Consider the following 22,015-nt stretch of genomic DNA (forward strand, 5'->3'; position numbering starts at 1 on the left):
GAGATTGTGTGTGTTAGTGTGTCTGAGGATTGTGTGTGTTCGTGTGTCTGAGATTGTGTGTGTTCGTGTGTCTGAGATTGTGTGTGTTCGTGTGTCTGAGAATGTGTGTGTTCGTGTGTCTGAGAATGTGTGTGTTCGTGTGTCTGAGATTGTGTGTGTTCGTGTGTCTGAGATTGTGTGTGTTCGTGTGTCTGAGATTGTGTGTGTTCGTGTGTCTGAGATTGTGTGTGTTCGTGTGTCTGAGATTGTGTGTGTTCGTGTGTCTGAGATTGTGTGTGTTCGTGTGTCTGAGATTGTGTGTGTTCGTGTGTCTGAGAATGTGTGTGTTCGTGTGTCTGAGATTGTGTGTGTTCGTGTGTCTGAGATTGTGTGTGTTCGTGTGTCTGAGAATGTGTGTGTTCGTGTGTCTGAGATTGTGTGTGTTCGTGTGTCTGTGATTGTGTGTGTTCGTGTGTCTGAGAATGTGTGTGTTCGTGTGTCTGAGAATGTGTGTGTTCGTGTGTCTGAGATTGTGTGTGTTCGTGTGTCTGAGATTGTGTGTGTTTGTGTGTCTGAGATTGTGTGTGTTCGTGTGTCTGAGATTGTGTGTGCCTGAGATTGTGTGTGTCTGAGATTGTGTGTGTCTGAGATTGTGTGTGTTCGTGTGTCTGAGAATGTGTGTGTTCGTGTGTCTGAGATTGTGTGTGTCTGAGATTGTGTCTGAGAATGTGTGTGTTCGTGTGTCTGAGAATGTGTGTGTCTGAGATTGTGTGTGTTCGTGTGTCTGAGAATGTGTGTGTAAAACGTTGTGCATATCAACCCCCGTCATGTTCCTGCATACATACCAGCACACACAGAGCAGCCAGCACATAGATCACTGATAAACACCACACACACACTGGCATGCATGCTCCCCCCACACACACTAAACCGACAGCACCTAGGGTATGCAAAAGAGGAGGGAAAACGAACTATGATGTTTCCACTGAAAACTTAAGGACAGCTTATTTTGTTTCCATCCAACAAATGTTCTCCATAAACGTACAACCATATATACTTGACAACACAGGTCTGCGCGCACACACAGACAGACAGAGACACACAGACAGACACAGACAGACCGAGACAGACAGACAGACAGACCGAGACAAAGACAGACAGACCGAGACAAAGACAGACAGAGACACCGACAGACAGACCGAGAGACAAAGACAGACAGAAACACCGAGAGACAGACCGAGAGACAAAGACAGACAGAGACACCGAGAGACAGACCGAGAGACAAAGACAGACAGAGACACCGAGAGACAGACCGAGAGACAAAGACAGACCGAGAGACACACAGACAGACACCGAGAGACAGACAGACAGACACAGAGACAGACAGACACAAAGACAGACCGAGAGACACACAGACAGACACAGAGACACACAGACAGACACAGAGACAGACAGACAGACACAGAGACAGACAGACACACAGACAGACACAGAGACAGACAGACAGACAGACAGACAGACAGACAGACAGACAGACAGACAGACAGACAGACAGACAGACAGACAGACAGACAGACAGAGACAGACACACAGAGACAGACACACAGAGACAGACACAGAGACAGACAGACAGACAGACAGACACACACACAGACCGAGACAGACAGACAGACCGAGACAGACAGACCGAGACAGACAGACACAGAGACAGACACAGAGACAGACACAGAGACAGACACAGAGACAGACACAGAGACAGACACAGAGACAGACACAGACAGACACAGACAGACACAGACAGACACAGACAGACACAGACAGAGCGTAGAATAATTATTTTCCACTGAAATTACATTGTTGGCAATAAATCAATTCCTTTAAATGACTCCCATCTCCATGACATCGCCTCAAAACATCATGCCCCGAGGACTTGAGGAATGTGAACATTCCACTGGCAAACACACAGGGTGGGGGGGAGGCAAGATATGTGTATCAGAGAGAGGAGGGAGATGCTGTGATGTTGAAATTAAACTAGAAATAATGTTGGATTTGATTTAAGGGGCAGAAGAGGGTAGAGCAGGAAGGAGAAAGGGGTAGAGTAGGTGGTAGAAGAATGAGAGAGGACGAAGAGGAGAAAGAAGAGAAGGACAGGAGGAGGAATCTGTTTTACATCAGGCCAGGTCCAAATGTCATGCATTCCTCTAGATTCCACAGGAAGATACACGCCACTTCTCTCCCCCCCGACCTCCTCAGTGTGCTCCTCACACCCAGGGGTCACACGGGGTCAGGCCACACCCTAAGACCAACATTATTCGATAGGAGGCGGATGGAGGTTTGAGGTTATGAGATGGAAAACCGTGTCAAGTGTTAACTCGGTCATGTGCTCAGCTACCGACCACAACCTCATTCATCACCAGGTTTCTATCTGCTATCTGCTATAGAGGTCCCTGCTTTGTAAGATTGTCATTTGGGACTCCTCTTTGACTCCACTTGTTCCACATAACCACTTCTGTGCCGGTTGTTTTCAGGAAAAATAAAAGAATAAACATCAGAAATGCATTACTTTGCATCTTATGATGCTAAACCGAAGTATTACAACACACGGCATTAAATACACAAGTCAGTACGAAGATAGCACACCGCTATCGCCATCAATGTCGGAACCATGCCAGAGACAAACAACAAAACACAGGGACCATGTGCCATTCAGGACAATCAGAACCACACCACGTGGATCCAGGGAAATCATACAGGCAGTTCCACACAACACACAAGATCACAGCACCAAACGGAACCAGAACACACAGCACACGGGAGGCCCAGCCTTTGGGCCACCGGGGGCCAATCAGGTAGACTCACCATGGGCGTGGTCAGCGAGGAGTGTCCACTAAGGTAGGAGGAGCTAGAGACCGATAGGCTGAGCCCCAGGCCAGAGCCCACCTCCTCTGCTGCCGCCACCAATGAAGGGTGGAGGTGGCACGGCAGAGAGGAGGATGAGGAAGAAGAGGGGGAGGAAGAGTGGGAGGCCTGAGGAAGAGAGAACGAATGAAAAAAAGGAGAGGGGATAGACAAATAAGAAGAGAGGGGCAGTGAGAATAGAGGGAGAAAAATAAGAATTAAAGAGAAGATGAGAGAGAAAGGTAGAAGACACAGAGAAAAAGACAGAACTTTATCACACTAAGAAGAGAAAGCAGTGTAAGATCAAATCCCGTTTCAGAATCAGAGCGATGAGAGAGAAGAAGGAACTGCCCTTGATCGTATCACTGCTCTCTAATAAGCTTTACGTATCGGCCTCACAGCCTTCGCCAGAGCTATAAAAGACAAGAGTTAAAGAGAGTTAAGATGATAGCATTAGTACAAAATGAAGTCTTGCAGAAACGTCTACCACAGAAGAAGAAACACACAGGAGACTCCTTGTTGCGGACACTGAACATTAAGCCAGCCACAGGGTCAGGAAAGGTCATTGCTAAGCGTCATCTCTAGGGGTTGGAACAACCCAAAAGAGCCGAGACCTGTTTGGCTCAAACAGTGTTTGCATCTGACCATCTTAAACCAGACGTCTTGCTCTCTGAACTGTGTTGCTTCAAAGAAACCAGGCCAAACTACACACCACGAAACAGGAGAAATGTGATTTTCGCTTTCTCTCTTGCCATCTTATTATCCGTCTGGCAGACCATCTAAATTGCTTTAATTTTCTCAAAGCCGTGTAAAGTCAGAGTTTTTAAAGCCTGTAACATGTTGGCTTATTGGAAGGCAGGAGGAGGACTAGGAGATACAAACAGGCTTATCCTACCCAGGCCACACCCTCTTCAAGCCCCCTTCACCACCAGCCCAGATTACCAGGAGAGACGCAGGAGGAGGAACGAGGAGAGAAATACAGTTGGACTGTACAGTACAGTAGAGTAAAGTGTACAACAGAAATCCTCAAACTAAAAGGTTGGTGGTTTGCAGAAGGAAAACAGCGGACCAGAGCTTTACTACTCTGTCGCTCAGTGGTAGGTTATGTATAGTATTGTACTGTAGTGAGGTCTGCAGCGTGAAATCCAGGCATGGAATTGGAATACATACACAAATCTCCCACAGACATCCATGCATGGTTTACACAAGTCTACTCCAGCAGACTATTTTCATTTTCTGGGTTTCTAGTTGTGGATAAATCCGGCACTAAGCGCAATATCCACTCAAGAATCCATTGCACCCTTACTGGCTCGCAGTCAATAGCCCATGAGTCCATTGAGCAGTCCAGTAGCCATCTAGTTTCTACCCATGTGTAGTCTTTAGTAAAAATGGCTGACAAACCACATGACACCAGTGTGTAGAATCTAACCTCTTTTATACCTCAACCCACAGCCGAGTTGAACCAATCTCCATTAACCTGAAGAAGGTTGGGCCAATCAAATCTATCTGACCACCCCCTGACCTCCTTAGCCCCTCCCCCCGGGTTCCCACCTCCATTGACTGATTGACCGAACGGACTGTCAATCAGACAGACGTCTCAACTAACCCAGGGCAACCAGGACTAAGATAAAACGACTGGATTTGATAGAGAGAATGATTTTGAGAAAGGCAAGTCTCAACTTGTCTGGTAGGGGTTATCACCGACATACACCACTTAGAGCGAGAAAGAGAGAGACTAGGCAGACTGCAGAGGACTGGGGGTAGATGGAGAGAGAGAACGAGAGACTGATCTGAACAGAAGAGGGGAGAGAAAGAGAACACTGATGAGGAATGGATTCCTGGAGGAAGGGAGCTCTGAAATTACTGTCCTTCCCAGCCAACAAGCCAACAACCACTACACTAGCACAAGTTACCTCAGAGTTCTTCTTCTGGGTCGTGTTCATCAGGCCTCAAACTGATGAACAAGGACTGAAACAGGAGAGGGACTACCTAGAATTGTCCAATAAGAAATGCTCTATTTAATTTAACTGTTATATGTTGCGTGCCCTCATGAACACAACCTTGCTTCACATTCACCTCCATAGGGGGTAGTTTTGTTTAATTAGTTGTACGGGATACACATGGTATACACCGTACAACTAGAGGCTTACTTGCAGGTTCCTTCTCAGTGATGCAACAACAATAAGAAATAAAACATAAGAATATGAACATTATAAGTAAATGGCTCAAGTAGAATAGAAAACATTTTGGCTTAACTAGAACACAGGAAGGCACCATTTGTAGTCTAACATTTATGTTTTGTGGTAGGGGGATTTGGGGGCAAGTGTTAAAATAGTTTATAGTTGACACATGTTCCACACCACTGGTTGCCAATGACATAGAGACAGGGGTCAACTGTCCTCTGGGGTGTTATACAGCATTTGACCACCGTGGGAATCGGACCTCTCACCTTTGACCTCCAGGCATATAACTACTGTTGTGATCTCCACAGCATGTAGCACCATGACCTCACCGTTTCCCCACAGGGGGCTTTAAACTGTCACCTTTTACATTTCCTCATTTAATTGTTGATTTAAAACTTAAGTTAAAAGTGTTAAATCACCAACCTTAAAACTCCTACAAGTAAAATATGTCATCATTCATTCAGCACTCAATGACATGACTGCATGGATGTCGACCTGGAAAGGAGACCTCACACAAGAAACCTTTGGATCCAAATTCTCCACGCTTTCTCAGAGTGCACTTGCTCACTCCACCATCATAACCACATCATAACCAGTGCATCAATCTCGACGGAGGATTGTGAAATTCCACTGGTGAGGTCTGAGGCGGGGTGAAATAATGTGTGATTGGGTGGTGAGGACTGGAGGAGGAACACACACACACAGACACTCACCAGCTGCCTCTGCTTGGGGGGCAAGGCGGGAGGCGGGAAGAGGGGTACGGGCAGGGGCTCGTGGACCGAGTCGGTGCTGCTGAAGGAGTCATTGAGGCCGCAGACATCCTGGAAGCGCTTGTTCCTCTGCTCGTAGATGCTCTCGCTCTGCGGCGTCTGGTAGAACACGGAGGGCTGGGGCTCCGAGTAGTCCTCCACAAACTGCATATACGCCAGGACTGAGGGGGGGCACGGCGAGACATTAAAAGTTATTTCAAGTGAAATGTTAATTTGCACACTACCATGCATCAATCATAGGTGATGCAGGGAATTATAACTGCAAGATTTAGCGTAATCATAGACACGATAACTCCCTTAAACACAATATTAGCTCTGCATGTTCCTAAGATAGGAGTGAGGTCATTTTATGTAATGTTAAAAGGGGTCAGTTTGACAAGAAATGGCATAGCTTGACAGGAAGTGGCATAGCTTGACAGGAAGTGGCATCATAGGGCAACAGTCCCGAGTGGATCAGTTGGTAGAGCATGTAGCTTGCAACGCCAGGCTTGTGGGCAATGTTCCCTCAAACATTTTTTGGCACTGAGCAAATTTTAGGTTTGCTGAGCGCAAAAACCATCAAAAACTATGGAGAAAATGCCTCCCATAACATTTTAACATGGACATATCTGTTCTATCATTCTGCCTACTATTCAGCCTTATTGTGTTGTTTGATGCAAGAAACCATTTAGCAAAATAAAATGCATTATTATTATTCCCATACCATTATTACAGAGAATCAGACAAATTATGCTGCCCTCTGCCTATTGGCCACTTAGCTTATTCAAGCCCGTCTCAAAATGCAACACTGTCCCTTTAAGGCAAAAAATAAGCTCTTTACCTGATTCACTTTTCATATATGTCTAGAAATGTACACATATCTATAACTGGACTAATAACTCACAAACTAGCAAAGGATATGAACAAAATGCATTCTTGTTCGGGGACATAAAAAAAGAAAAAAAGATTTCAAAATTTGACGTAGGCTATATGATCGCACTGGTAATCAATCTGTTGTGAATTGATCTACGTGTGAAGCACAGCTGAGTGAGCATACATTTAAAGAATTTGCTTTTTATTTTATTGGGCTGATGGTGCCTGCATCGAAATGGTCCGTCTCAGAGGAGGGAGAGAGCAGCAGACTGAGGGTCCACCTCTCATCATCCCTCCGCTATACCTGACCAATAAGGGACAAGAGTCTTCCAGATGATGGCAAAACTAGAGTCGCACCGCATTATTTCTGCCTCATGCTCAAATTCATGTTGTTACTCCAATGAACTGAGAAAGTGAAATATTCCTCAATATTAAAAAAGACCCCGGCCGCTAATCAAATCAAATGTATTTATATAGCCCTTATTACATCAGCTGAAATCTCAAAGTGCTGTACAGAAACCCAGCCTAAAACCCCAAACATCAAACAATGCAGGTGTAGAATAATAGATAACACCACAAGCCTATAGATACACTTTCCTACTCTTTCATTACTGCTGCAGTGCTTGTTGTAGCGCTCAGTGGAAATAGGAAGAACGTGCATTTTATGGCTTAGAACTGTCAACACTTTTCTGAGTAACAACTTCAACATGAACTCACTCATAAAAACAGCAGCTCTTCTCTCTATTCGTTGACAGTCTCTCTCCAGCCATGGTTTTAAACGTTTTGAAATCTCAGAGTATCAACTTTGCTGTAGCTTTCTTTGATGCCTGCTACATTACTGCAGACATGGTCATCTAAGCCATCTGATTGGCCAGCGGTAGGCCTATAGCGCAGTTGATTTGTACTCTGGGCACGCTAGGAAGGCGGGCCGTTCGCCTACCTGGAGTGCAGGGCAGCTGAATCGGTTGCATCTACAGCCAACAGAAATCGGATGCATCTACCGTTGTTTACAGAAATGTTTTGCGATCGACTAGGAATGCCTTGGAGATCGACCATGGTTTTAAACGTTTTTCAGAGTATCAACTTTGCGTTTTGATGCCTGCTACATTACTGCAGACATGGTCAGCAGTTGATTTTACTCTGGGCACGCTAGGAAGGCGGGCCGGCGCTCTTCGTTGGTGACCACTGCTCCAGAAAGTTGAGGAAAATCTCGTGCTTCTCTCTGTGGGCTTTTTATTTTATTTATTTATGAAGTGCTACTGCGCTCACGCAGCTTAGAGGGAACATTGGTTGTGGGTTCGATTTCCGCTCTGGAGCGTCCACTAAATGATAAAAATGTAAATATAAAAAATGTCAACAGGAAATGACATCATAGCTTGGCAGGAAGTTACATATTTGCGACCTCTGTACCCAACTGCCAGTGGATCAGGAGTCCATTGTGCTTGTCCTGGAGTTACCTCCCTCTATTCTCTGTGGCAGATTTCTTAAACATGAGTCATGCATGAATGACACTGCAGCTAAGTTAGCACTCTAAACACCTCTCTCCCTCAGTCTCTATCCTTTCCTCCTTCAATCTTCCTCGTGTTTCATTTCTCTCTCTCTGTGTTTAATCTCCCTAAACCATCTTCTTCCCTTCCTCAATCATCCTCCTGCTCTTTTTCTTTCCTTTTCTCTCAATTTTTCTGTAATTCTCTCTTCCACTCCTTCTATCCTTTTCTCCCCCACACCCCATCTCTCCATCACTCACCGTGCTTGTTCCTCTTCTCGGGCAGCGGCGGTGGACTAGAGGGAACGTCTGCGTTCTCGCTGGCCAGGTACTGGGCCACAAACACGCCCCCCGTTGCTCTGGGGCATGGGTGAGATGGGCGTGAAGAGGGGAAAGGGGGGCGTGGGGTGCAGCAGCTCCTCTTCCGACAGGTTATCGTACTGCGAGGGGAACCTCTCGTAGAGGCCCCCCCCCGCGAGGAACCACCCCAGCACCCGTCCGGATAGGGCGACACCTGGGCACTGCGCCGCTTCTTCTGGGGTAACGCTGGAGGCGCGCTGAGGCGGCAAGGGTGCAAGGGGCTGATGTGAGAACCGGGCTGTGGGGTCCAGTATTCAGAGTGGTGAGGGTGGGGGGCGGGTGGGGAGCTAAAGCGGGTGGGAGGAGGGACGGGGGAGGATGACTCGCTGTGGGACTCAGGGAGGGGCGACAGAGAGGTGACCCCTGAGGGGGCGAGGGGGTCCCCAGTGAAGACTGAGAGGTCCTGGTGGAGGAAGTCATAGTCTGGGTCGTAACTCTCCGTGTCTGAAGAGAAACAGAGGAGAGATCGAGAGAAAGAGGGAAACCGTCTTTGAAATGCAGTATTGGTGGTTACGGTTAAGCTGTTGACATTTGAAGTGAGTATTTTAAAAATAGAGTGCTCTCATGTGTGAGAGACTATGCCTCTGGGTATGATAAGTGCACATGTAAAAAAAATGCCCCGCCCCCAGAATTTGGGGCAACCAATCGCAGCACTCCGTTGGATAGTAACCGTCTCTAACCAAGCCCGTGTCCGTCATCCTCACACAAGCTCTCGTTTCAAATGCATGGAAGCCAATGAGGGCAAACTTCCGACATATATATATATATATGTCTGAAGTTTGCATACACCTGAGACAAATACATTTAAACTCAGTTTTTCACAATTCCTGATATTTAATCCTAGTAAAAATTCCCTCTCTTTGGTCAGTTAGGATCACCACTTTATTTTAAGAATGTGAAATGTCAGAATAATAATAAGACTGATTTATTTCAGCTTTTATTTCTTTCATCACATTCCCAGTGGGTCAGAAGTTTACATACACTCAATTAGGATTTGGTAGCAATGCCTTTAAAAAAAAACTAGGGTCAAATGTTTTGGGTAGCCTTCCACAAGCTTCCCACAATAAGTTGGGTGAATGTTGGCCCATTCCTCCTGACAGAGCTGGTGTAACTGAGTCAGGTTTGTAGGCCTCTTTGCTCGCACACGCTTTTTCAGTTCTGCCCACATATTTTCTATAGGATTGAGGACAGGGCTTTGTGATGGCCACTCCAATACCTTGACTTGGTTGTCCTTAAGCCATTTTTCCACAACTTTGGAAGTATGCTTGGGGTCATTGTCCAGTTGGAAGACCCATTTGCGACCAAGCTTTAACTTCCTGACTGATGTCTTGAGATGTTGCTTCAATATATCCACATAATTTCCCCACCTCATGATGCCATCTATTTTGTGAAGTGCACCAGACCCTCCTGCAGCAAAGCACCCCCACAACACGATGCTGCCACCCCCGTGCTTCACGGTTGGGATGGTGTTCTTCGGCTTGCAAGCCTCCCCCTTTTTCCTCCAAACATAACGATGGTCATTGTGGCCAAACAGTTCTATTTTGTTTCATCAGACCAGAGGACATTTCTCCAAAAAGTATGACCTTTGTCCCCATGTGCAGTTGCAAACCATAGTCCGGCTTTTTTATGGAGGTTTTGGAACAGTGGCTTCTTCCATGCTGAGCGGCCTTTCAGGTTATGTCGATAAAGGACTCGTTTTACTGTGGATATAGATACTGTTGTACCAGTTTCCTCCAGCATCTTCACAATGTCCTTTGCTGTTGTTCTGGGATTGATTTGCACTTTTCGCACCAAAGTACGTTCATCTCTAGGAGGCAAAGAGGCACTGAGATTGACAGTAGGCCTTGAAATAAATCCAAAAGGTACACCTCCAATTGACTCAAATGATGTCAATTAGCCTATCAGAAGCTTCTAAAGCCATGACATCATTGTCTGGAATTTTCCAAGCTGTTTAAAGGCACAGTCAACTTAGTGTTTGTAAACTTCTGACTCACTGGAATTGTGATACAGTGAATTATAAATTAAATAATCTGTCTGTAAACAATTGTTGGAAAAATTAATAGTGTCCTGCACAAAGTAGATGTCCTAACCGACTTGCCAAAACTATAGTTTGTTTAACAAGAAATTTGTGGGGTGGTTGAAAAATGAGTTTTAATGACTCCAACCTAAGTGTATGTAAACTTCCAACTTCAACTGCATGAGTGTGTATATATATATATATATCTCTATCTATATATGCCTGTGTGTGCATTCCTACCCAGTGTCTCACAACTAGTATTTTGGGAGCACCGTCCACTGTCCTGTTCCATGGAGCAGAGATGCTCGTCAGACTTGCTGAGGTTTCCCATGCTGCTGCAGGGCGAGAGGCGCGGGGAGTTGCCCCTGTACGACTGGCTACCGCCTGAGAAACGCCTCTGGAGGAGCTCCTGCTCATAGTCCTGCTGCTGCAGAGACACAGAGACAGACAGGCAGGCGGACAGACAAACACAATGAAAAACAGACACAGATGTCAGCAACACAGTTTCAGGAAATAAGACAGACCTTTGTGGAGATAGGATCTGTTAATGGCCTCATCATGTCTGATCACTAGTCTGTATCGGCCCATTATAATCCACCCGATTCAACACCATACTCTGACACAGTTTCTCTAGACCACTGTACTACCATTACCATTGGACAAGTGGAATATGTGGGTGTTACTCAACAATAACCTTACAAATTACTGGTATGTGTCTCTGGTGAGGTGTGTGTGTTGGTACCCGTCTATGGACGCTGCAGGACAGGCTGGAGCCACGGCTCATGGGGCTCACCACTGCCACCCGGGTGGGCGACGGGGCCGACTGGCGCTTCTTTGGGGGCAGGGCCGGAGGAGGACTGGAGAGAGCGAAGTAGGATGTATGACCATGAGTGAGAATAGACATTTTTCGGCAGTGTATGGAGTCAATTTGAATTTCAGTTTACTTTATGAATTGACTGACTTCAATTCAAATTGACTCCCAACACTGTTTTTCGGGCTTCTGATGCACAACCAGGCTCACAAATACAAGTAGGGGCATTGGTACACACACACCGTTTACTGCTCTTTGAGCTGGATGACAGTAGCTACATTTCCATCCAAAAGGCGACAGATTTTCATGACTCCACTACAATCCACATAAAAACAATAAGCACATTTCCCCGCCAGAGATGAGTTTCCATTAAATTGACCTGTTGCGGATGAAGTCCTCTGCGTAATTACCTAGTGCACATAAAAAAGTTGAATGGGTTTCCACCGTATTTTCAACTTCACTGATGGTTTTAATAAATGTTGTGTATATGCCCACTCTGGTCTTGGCACTCTAGCTAACAGCTGGCAGATACAGGTGGGATGACATTATTATGGACAAAAGAGAGAGATTATTTTTATTTGTCAAAAGGCAGCCAAAGCATCGATCATCATTGACACTAGAATAAGACCCTAGATATTTATTGGAAAGCAGCATTAATCACTGCATGCACTTTCACCACCTTGTGAAATTCATCATAACTTAATGAATGTAATGAATCTTTAATGAATGTATGTAATGAATGTAATCTGTGGCCTAATAAACTGCATTCTTGAGTATCGAGTTGTAGTGGGAGGACCACACAACATATCATCGCGTGAATCTAATTTGACTTCCATATCATGGCTATGATTTCAATATTTGCGCATAAAGGCATTTCCATTGCCATCTCTCGCGTAATACATGTTACAGACCTTGTCTAGCGGATTCTCTCGCGTAATACATGTTACAGACCTTGTCTAGCGTATTTTGTTTCGTCGACATATGGAAAGTTGTGCTGTTTCCAACATGTACTTTGCTCGCATAAAAAGGTTGGATGGAAACCTGGTTACTGAGGGGTTATTATGGTCAAATCCAGAGGTGGGACCAATTCACTATTATTAGAGTCACAAATCAAGTCCCAAGGTCCAAGTCCCAAGGTCCAAGTCCCAAGGTCCAAGTCCCAAGGTCCAAGTCCCAAGGTCCAAGTCCCAAGGTCCAAGTCCCAAGGTCCAAGTCTCAAGGTCCAAGTCTCAAGGTCCAAGTCTCAAGGTCCAAGTCTCAAGGTCCAAGTCTCAAGGTCCAAGTCTCAAATCAAGTCCCAAGTAGAACCGGTCCAGTCTTGAGTAAAGTCCAAGTCGTGCATACAAAGAGCAAATCAAGTTGAGTCAAGTTTTTTCAAGTAAAAAAAAATCTATACAGACAAGGACTTGTTCAACTACCAATCTTTGTCTATTTATTGAGGCTACCAGACAGCCCTTTCATTATTTTGTCTACAACACATTGATTATTAAATTTAAACATATTCCAATTGCAAGCTTCACAAGTAAATTATACATGTCAAGCAACTTTGACGTACCAAAAGCACAGTCGGCCGATGCTAGTAATTGTTGCTTGATGCCCCATTGCTGGTGAGCAAAGTAATGGGTTCATATTCTTGAGCACCTCGTTTATGTGGAGCTGAATATTCATTTATGGCAAGTCTCTCTCCCTACAATTTGACGTTTGCGCCGTACCTGATCCTACAGATCGCTGTACAGAAAATCAGCGATCTGTTCAGTAGTTCAGTGGTTTCCAAACTTTTTGACCTGGGACCCCCAAAAAGCAGTGGTTCAAAGCTTGCGACACCTGGGCATGCGCGCAATCACTGCCAAATTTAGCCTGTCATTACAGCCATAAACGCAGATGCATTTTCAAAACGCAAGACACAGAAATAAACTGCGTTTTACACCTGCATTTTGAGCTTAAAGCCATTCATGTTAGCAGTCAATATCAACTAGGGATGTCACATTGTCACTTCTCTGGAGTCCAGAGTAAGCAGGATGATATGGCCTACCTACATGCGGCAGAGTTTGCAGGACTGAGTGGAAAGCATGATCTGTCTGTAGCCTTTTTCTTCCCCACAAAAATGTATTTTCCAGAATATGTTACATCTTCATCCCGAAGGTAGTACAATGTATCTTTAGACATATAGCCAGTACCACCACTGAGGTATAGAATTATAACCCACCCAAACTAGGCCTATCTGAAATATGAAATCACCAGGTAGCCTATTGTTTTGGCAAAGATACATCCGTAGCACATTTCTAAATGGTACTTTATATGGATTGTATTCATTTAGGTAGGCTACTCTGTTTTCTGCAGGCAAAACCAGAGAAAATTAAACAAGCGCTTTCTGGTCTGCCTTTGTACACCAATGCTGATGACTGGCTATTGGTCAAGAGTCAAGACCTGCAACTCTTTGGTTCTAAAGCACAGATAAGATGTTTAAAAAAAATAAGAACTGCAACTCTTTGGTTCTAAAGCACAGATACAATGTTTTTTAAAAATAAGAATTTGGTCCAATGCCGTAGGCCTATGTTAGAGACCAGATCGAATAAACAAAAACGAAATACAAATGGTAGTCTATATGTAGCCCATTAAAATAACCTTCTCAATGCGCTAGCTTGTTGATTGACAATTTGCTGGTCAAATCAGAGAGCCGAGTAAGCGTTTCACTAGCCAACACACACCCCCCCCTCCCCCAAGTGTGATACGGTCTCTGGCTGCGTGGAGAGTAATCCACGGAGACTCTGTGCACACAAAAAGAGTAACAAACCTGGCCAGATCATTTAAAGCCATTAGTCTCAAGTCAAAGTTGAGTCCCGTGTCTTGACACTCCAAGTCAAGTCTCAAGTTAGTTTATTTTCTAACAGGTCAAGTCATCAAATGTAACTCGAGTCAGACTTGAGTCCAAGTCATGTGACTCGAATCCACACCTCTGGTAAAAATCAGCATTACGTGCTTAATGCCTCGTTTTCAATGACATCCGGAAGTTGGTCCTTCCAGGTTATCACACTGCAATCACCACAAGTCAATGACAGTTTAAAGGCACAGCATAAAATCAGCAAACCATGGAGACCATGACAAGGAAAGTAACAGGGTTGGGGTCAGCTTCATTTCAATTCCAGTCAATTCAGGAAGTACACTGAAATTCCATTTGGAGTACCTTTTTAATGTTACACAAAGGATTTGTTTTAATTTTTCTATTGTAATATCAGAAAATGTCCAATATCCATCTGGTGCTAATTGTGAAATGATAGTGTTTCACAGTATTATTTCCCCACTAGTATGATGGACATTCTCTGAAATTAAGAAAATCCTGTTACATTTACTTATACTTTTAAATGGAATTGACCCCAACCCTAGAAATGGATGACATTCAAGATGTGTACACACCATAGACATACATAGATACAGTTGAAGTCGAAAGTTTACATACACTTAGGTTGGAGTCATTAAAACTTGTTTTCAAAAAACCACTCCACAAATTTCTTGTTAATAAACTATAGTTTTGGCAAGTCTACTTGTGCATGACAAAAGTCATTTTTCCAACTATTGTTTACAGACAGATTATTTCACTTATAATTCACTGTATCACAATTCCAGTGGGTCAGAAGTCAATTGGAGGTGTACCTGTGGATGTATTTCAAGGCCTACCTTCAAACTCAGTGCCTCTTTGCTTGACATCATGGGAAAATCAAAAGAAATCAGTCAAAATTGTAAACCTCCACAAGCAATTTCCAAACGCTTGACGCTACCACGTTCATCTGTACAAACAATAGTACGCAAGTATAAACACCATGGGACCATGCAGCCGTCAGCTCAGGAAGGAGACGTGTTCTGTCTCCTAGAGATGAATGTACTTTGGAGCAAAAAGTGCAAATCAATATATCGGCATAACCTGAAAGGCCGCTCAGCAAGGAAGAAGTCACTGCTCCAAAATCGCCATAAAAAAAGCCAGACTACGGTTTGCAACTGCACATGGGGACAAAGATCATACTTTTTGGAGAGGTGTCCCCTGGTCTGATGAAACAAAAATAGGACTGTTTGGCCAGAATAACCACAGTTATGTTTAGAGGAAAAAGGGGAAGGCTTGTAGGCTGAAGGACACCATCCCAACCGTGAAGCACGGGGGTGGCAGCATCGTGTTGTGGGGGTGCTTTGCTGCAGGAGGGACTGGTGGACTTCACAAAATAGATGGCATCATGAGGGAGGACAATTATGTGGATATATTGAACCAACATCTCAAGACGTCAGGAAGTTACAGCTTGGTTGCAAATGGCTCTTCCAACTGGACAATGACCCCAAGCATACTTCCAAATGGGTCTTCCAAATGGACAATGACCCCAAGCATACTTCCAAATGGGTCTTCCAAATGGACAATGACCCCAAGCATACTTCCAAATGGGTCTTCCAACTGGACAATGACCCCAAGCATACTTCCAAATGGGTCTTCCAAATGGACAATGACCCCAAGCATACTTCCAAATGGGTCTTCCAAATGGACAATGACCCCAAGCATACTTCCAAATGGACAATGACCCCAAGCATACTTCCAAATGGACAATGACCCCAAGCATACTTCCAAATGGGTCTTCCAACTGGACAATGACCCCAAGCATACTTCCAAATGAGTCTTCCAAATGGACAATGACCCCAAACATACTTCCAAATGGACAATGACCTCAAGCATACTTCCAAATGGGTCTTCCAACTGGACAATGACCCCAAGCATACTTCCAAATGGGTCTACCAAATGGACAATGACCCCAAGCATACTTCCAAATGGACAATGACCCCAAGCATACTTCCAAATGGGTCTTCCAACTGGACAATGACCCCAAGCATACTTCCAAATGGGTCTTCCAAATGGACAATGACCCCAAGCATACTTCCAAATGGGTCTTCCAACTGGACAATGACCCCAAGCATACTTCCAAATGGGTCTTCCAACTGGACAATGACCCCAAGCATACTTCCAAAGTTGTGGCAAAATGACTTAAGGACAACAAAGTCAAGGTATTAGAGTGGCCATCACAAAGCCCTGACCTCAATCCTATAGAACATTTGTGGGCAGAACTGAAAATCCGTGTGCGAGCAAGGAGGCCTACAAACCTGACTCAGTTACACCAGCTCTGTCAGGAGGAATGGGCCAAAATTCACCCAACATATTGTGGGAAGCTTTTGGAAGGCTACCCAAAACATTTGACCCACGTAAAAAATGTAAAGGCAATGCTACCAAATCCTAATTGAGTGTATGTAAACTTCTGACCCACTGGGAATGTGATGAAAGAAATAAAAGCTGAAATAAATCACTCTTTCTACTATTATTCTGACACTTCACATTCTTAAAATAAAGTGGTGATCTAACTGATCTAAGACAGGGAATTTTACTAGGATTAAATGTCAGGAATTGTGAAAGACTTGAGTATAAACGTATTCGGCTAAGATGTATGTAAACTTCAGACTTCCACCGTATGTATAATTACATGACATCATTGGTACACAATCATGCACCAAGCTTTCCCCTGATTGGACGTGGGCTTCATTGTGCGCCATGAGGCAATGACGCATAATTAGGAACTCAAACGTGCAAGATACAGCACTCCACTAATCAGTTCCTCTAGCAATCAAGACACTTCTGGGATCCGGATTGGATAGTTATAAAGTGGGCGGGATTTCATGATGCAGGGGAATGACCCTATAGGCTAACATACGTGTCAGTCTTTGTGGATCTCCTTTGGGCAGCTACAAAGTGGTCAGTAGCCAAGTGTGCTCTGTTCTCCAACAGACATGGAGAGAGGGATGGAAAGCACAGAAAAAAATATGAAGTGAGAGAGCGGGAGGAAGAGGAAGAAGGAGAGGAAGAGTGAGAAAAAGAGAGACAGCAGTGCAATTCAAAATCCTAGTTGGCATATTATCTGATCTACTGGCTAAGCCCAAGGTCTATGGATTTGTCAAAGCTCTGCTTCCTTAAGCACATAGTGACCGAATAAGTGACTGCCTGCCTATAACCCTCAGTTTCCAACCTCTTATGACTATCCTTTTCAATTTAAGAGAGGAAGATCTTCTAGGCTTAACAATTCTAGATTATTAGAATTCCCCTTTGAGATAAAATGTTTTAAACGTCTGAACATAGTCTGGTTTTTCCACATTGACAGTGGATGTCCCAAATGGCACCATATTCCCTAAATAGTGCACTACTTTTAACTAAATCACTGTTAAAAACTGTACTACATAGTGAATACCTTATATAATGCTCTGATTTTAACTAGAACACTATAGGGCACTGGTCAAAAGTAGTGCACTACATTAGGGTGTTATGTATTAGGGTGTTATTTGGGATTAGGGTGTTAGGGTGTTATTTGAGACACATCCTTTGAAGCAGATGAGATACTATGAAATTGAGTTTCACAGACTCAATTAGGCTTAGTTCAGAAATAAACCCTCATCTCAAGTCAATAAAAAATTATTAATGTTGACTTAGTCAACGTTTCAGTTGTATCTTCGCTTCACTTCCTCTTTGGTAGAATTCTATACCGAATACAAATATAAACGCTACATGCAACAATTTACTGAGTTACAGTTCATATAAGAAAATCAGTCAATTGAAATAAAATTGTTAGGCCCTAATCTATGGATTTGACATGAGTGGGAATACAGATATTCATCTGTTGGTCAGAGATACCTTTAAAAAAGTAGGGGTGCGGATCATAAAACCAGTCAGTATCTGGTATGTCCACCATTTGCCTCATGCAGCGTGACTTGATCAGGCCGTCTGTGGCCTGTGGAATGTTGTCCCACTCCTCTTCAATGGCTGTGCGAAGTTGCTGGATATTGGCATGAACTGGAACACGCTGTCGTACACTTTGAACCAGAGCATCCCCAACATGCTCAATGGGTGACATGTCTGGTGAGTATGCAGGCCACGGAAGAACTGGGACATTTTCAGCTTCCAGGAATTGTGTACAGATCCTTGCGACATGGGGCCGTGCATTATCATGCTGAAACACGAGGTGATGGTGGTGGATGACAATGGGCCTAAGGATCTCGTCACAGTATCTCTGTGCATTCAAGTTGCAAATTGAAAAAATGTAATAGTGTTCGTTGTCAGTAGTTTGGGCCTGTCTGCCACCATGGGACACTATGTTTACAATGTTGACATCAGCAAACCACTCGCCCCACACAACGCCATATACGCTGTCTGCCATCTGCCCGGTACAGTTGAAACCGGGATTCATCTTGAAGAGCATACTTCTCCAGCGTGTCAGTGGCCATCGACGGTGAGCATTTTCCCACTGAAGTCGGTTACGACGCCGAAACATAGTCAGGACGACGAGCACGCAGATAAGCTTCCCTGAGACGGTCTCTGACAGTTTATGCAGACATTCTTTGGTTGTGCAAACCCACAGTTTCATCAGCTGTCTGGGGTGGTTGGTCTGAAATGATCCCGCAGGTGAAGAAACCGGATGTGGGGGTCCAGGACTGGCGTGGTTACACGTGGTCTGCAGTTGTGAGGCCGGTTGGAAGTAGTGCTAATTTTCACTAAAACGAGTGAGGCGGCTGATTTCCATTTTCTGGCAACAGTTCTGGTGGACATTCCTGCAGTCAGCAGTCACGCTGCCTTAAGACATCTGTGAAGTTGTGTGACAAAAACTGCACATTTTAGAGTGGAATTATATTGTCCCCAGCTCAAGGTGCATCTGTGTAATGATCATGCTATTTAATTGGCTTCTTGATATGCCCCACCTGTCAGGTGGATGGATTATCTTGGCAAAGGAGAAATGCTCACTAACAGGGATGTAAACACATTTGTAAGGAACATTTGAGAGAAACACTTTTTGTGCGTATGGAAATTTGTTGGGATCTTTTGTTTAAGTTCATGAAACATGAGACTAACACTTTATATTCTTGTTCGGTTCACAAACAGATTTACCTACACTGAAGAACAAGTTCAGAAGTTCTAATGCTACAGGATCACAGTCGCTGACATAATGCGGTCTGCAGACCCGCTTCTGCTTTCTCCGACCGCAGACAGTCCAGATTGCAGAACCATGTCCGGTTCCTTCTTATAGACTGTGGGAAGGGGGGGGGACTTCCCTTTCTACATAAGACCATGGTGGGGGAGGTTGCATGGGTCTACAGTACGCCGATAGATGGCAATATCCAGCCGGACGTTCGAAGGGGGTCGGAATGTTCCGCAATGATGAAAAGTTTTTCATGAGTGAAAACGTTAATCTAAATGACCGCTTAAAGACGAACAGACCACTCTCAAATTGGTGCATCTCAATAGTCTAAATTAGCTTCCTCGTTTCCAATGTTTTTTTTAAATATCTCAAAGCAAATTCAATTCATTGCAGATGAAGACAGGTGGATGAGAAGATGAAGCGCTATAAGATTTTAACATTTTGGATACACCATAAATAAGACCCTGAGTTTCTTCTCACCACCTGACTTGACCAGGAAAACTGTGGGCCCTAAAAGCAAAAGGCCCAAAGATTCGGTCTGGTGGGACCTGCTGCATACTATTGACACTGTCGATAATATCTAAAGATGGCCTCCCAATGTTCCTAACCTGAGCGCATCCATCTTCAGGCTAGGGAGGGGGGGTTTGGGCGGGGCTATGTCCTCCTCTGCCATGTCCGTCATAGCCTCGGTGGGCGGGACAGTGGGCGTGGTCTTACTCAGGATCTCCCGCTCCCGTTCCGTCAGGGGCAACTCGGATGTGCTGGAGACATACCAGGAGAATGTGTGAGTGAGAGAAATGGTCAAGTCTGGTGTGTGTAGGGGTGTTTGCGCACGTCCACTTACCTCTCAGGTGTGGCAATAGGTGGTAGTGGTTTGTTGAGAGTGGTGGGCGAGGGCTGCTCCTGTTTCTCTATGGTGAGTTTGACCAGTTCCTTTAAGAAAAGCACGCAACTCCAGTCAACAACTATTGATATTAATTTAATGTACATTACACACTACACCTACTGTTGTAAGTGGTGTCAATTTATTATAAGGGACAGAGGTTAAAATAGTGTCCAATACACTATCATATTGAATGACTGAAAGAATGTGAAAGAATTTGACCAGGTTTCACATGGGAAAGAGGTCTTCCAACCTCAATGGGACTACCTGGTTAAACAAAAATACATGAGATGCACTTGATTCAGTTTGGCATTTGTACTTTTGGGACTTAAACAATGGTTCCTTTGTACCAGGCAAACTAAATCAACTACAGCTTAAGTATTTGAAAGTAGGCATATTTGACAAAATGTATTTAACCCAGGTCTGCAAGGGAGAAACAGGGAATATGACCCTCTGTGAGCCCCGGAGAGCTGAAAACTATCGTTTCACATTCCCACGACCGTCTCGTCTCACCTTGACCCCGTCGAGCACAGCCTTGATAACGGTGGTGACCGCGACCACGTTGTCCTTGTCGTCCAGGTCGATGTCATCCAGCATGACCTGGTCGGACCAGCGGATCAGGTTGGCCAGGCTCTGGTACACACGGTTGTGACACGACGACACCGCCGAACTAAGGAGAGAGAAGGGGGAAGTCACGAGTGATAGGTGGGATAGGGGGTGGGAGGGCGTGGACGCCGACATTTCATGTCAGACTCCATAGATTGACAACACAGACAACTAGACTAAAGGACTACTAGGGTATCTTTTCAACAGCCAGATGTATCCACACTTGGGGTTAACTCAATATTTCCCCTGTGGGGGTATTAAATGCAGAATGTGTTTGTGTGCTGGAGGGAATTGTCTGGTTGGTAAATACAGTATAGTGTCTGTGCTGAATTGAGAAACAGTCGGGTGTGGTGAAGGTTCAGACCAGTTCCAGCACGTTGCAGCTGATTCACAACTCTGGAATATCCCTCCACTGCCTCTACAGGAATCAGCTCATAGAAATATAATCTATAGAACGAGCCTCCCCGTAAGTTTACTAGTCAAATTGTCAGGGTTAGTGGTTCCAAGCCCCGTCTATAGATTATATTTCTATGACACATTTGGGCTGGGGGCTGTATGGGCAAAGTGGAGCCAAAGACTATGGCTAGTAGCCAGGATGAACTAACTACACAGGCAAGAGGAGAATCAAGTAAATAACTTGATTGAATAGCAATAACAACTGGGGCTGTATTCATAAGCATCTCAATCACTTTTTCCTTTTAAATCACAATAATTAAGATTACATGGACAGTGGGGACTTGATCCTAGGTCTGACTCTTTATGAAAATGGGCACTGGTCCCAGGTTCTTCCAGAAGCAGAGGCGTAGGACTTGAGTCCCTGAGGCTGGGGTGTGATCGGTGATCTAGACCTGTAGGGTTATTACGATAGGCCTGTTAACTTGGGGTGTGTGAGTTTGACCTCTAGGGGCCTGAGAAGTATTATCGGGTTTGGGGTCTGCGGCTGGAAAGGCACAAGGAGGCTGATGTGTGCGTGTGTGTGCGTGTGTGTGTGTGTGTGTGTGTGTATATGAGTTGAGGAGGTCAGATCCCCAGAGACCCATTCCTCAACCACTGTAAGCACTATGTCACTCAGCACTAAAAACAGGGTCCGGATACAAAACCTGTCACATCTGACCCCCTTCAACAATGACTGATGGCACTGTGCTAGCAGTATGCTAGTTCTGGCAAGCACAGCCATTCCAGAGG

General features: G+C 44.7%; 1 protein-coding gene across 7 annotated transcripts in view; it reads right to left on the reverse strand.

Annotated features, from left to right (window-relative positions):
* Positions 1 to 22,015, reverse strand: part of LOC124016614 (rap guanine nucleotide exchange factor 1-like) — a 94,505-nt gene that overhangs the window by 15,028 nt on the left and 57,462 nt on the right. For 3 of the 7 annotated variants that reach the window (XM_046332140.1, XM_046332139.1, XM_046332142.1), the window contains exons 4-12: positions 20,738 to 20,894; positions 20,186 to 20,274; positions 19,950 to 20,102; positions 17,092 to 17,151; positions 11,288 to 11,402; positions 10,786 to 10,972; positions 8,430 to 8,972; positions 5,774 to 5,991; positions 2,839 to 3,006 (exon numbers count right to left, since the gene is read on the reverse strand). In XM_046332140.1, the coding sequence (XP_046188096.1) occupies positions 2,839 to 3,006; positions 5,774 to 5,991; positions 8,430 to 8,972; positions 10,786 to 10,972; positions 11,288 to 11,402; positions 17,092 to 17,151; positions 19,950 to 20,102; positions 20,186 to 20,274; positions 20,738 to 20,894 (1,690 nt within the window). The remainder of the gene's footprint in view (positions 1 to 2,838; positions 3,007 to 5,773; positions 5,992 to 8,429; positions 8,973 to 10,785; positions 10,973 to 11,287; positions 11,403 to 17,091; positions 17,152 to 19,949; positions 20,103 to 20,185; positions 20,275 to 20,737; positions 20,895 to 22,015) is intronic. The other 4 variants (XM_046332143.1, XM_046332144.1, XM_046332141.1 and 1 more) reach the window with 3 other exon arrangements.

The sequence above is a fragment of the Oncorhynchus gorbuscha genome, linkage group LGY, assembly GCF_021184085.1.
Source record: "Oncorhynchus gorbuscha isolate QuinsamMale2020 ecotype Even-year linkage group LGY, OgorEven_v1.0, whole genome shotgun sequence".
In the NCBI taxonomy this organism is placed as follows: Eukaryota; Metazoa; Chordata; class Actinopteri; order Salmoniformes; family Salmonidae; genus Oncorhynchus; species Oncorhynchus gorbuscha.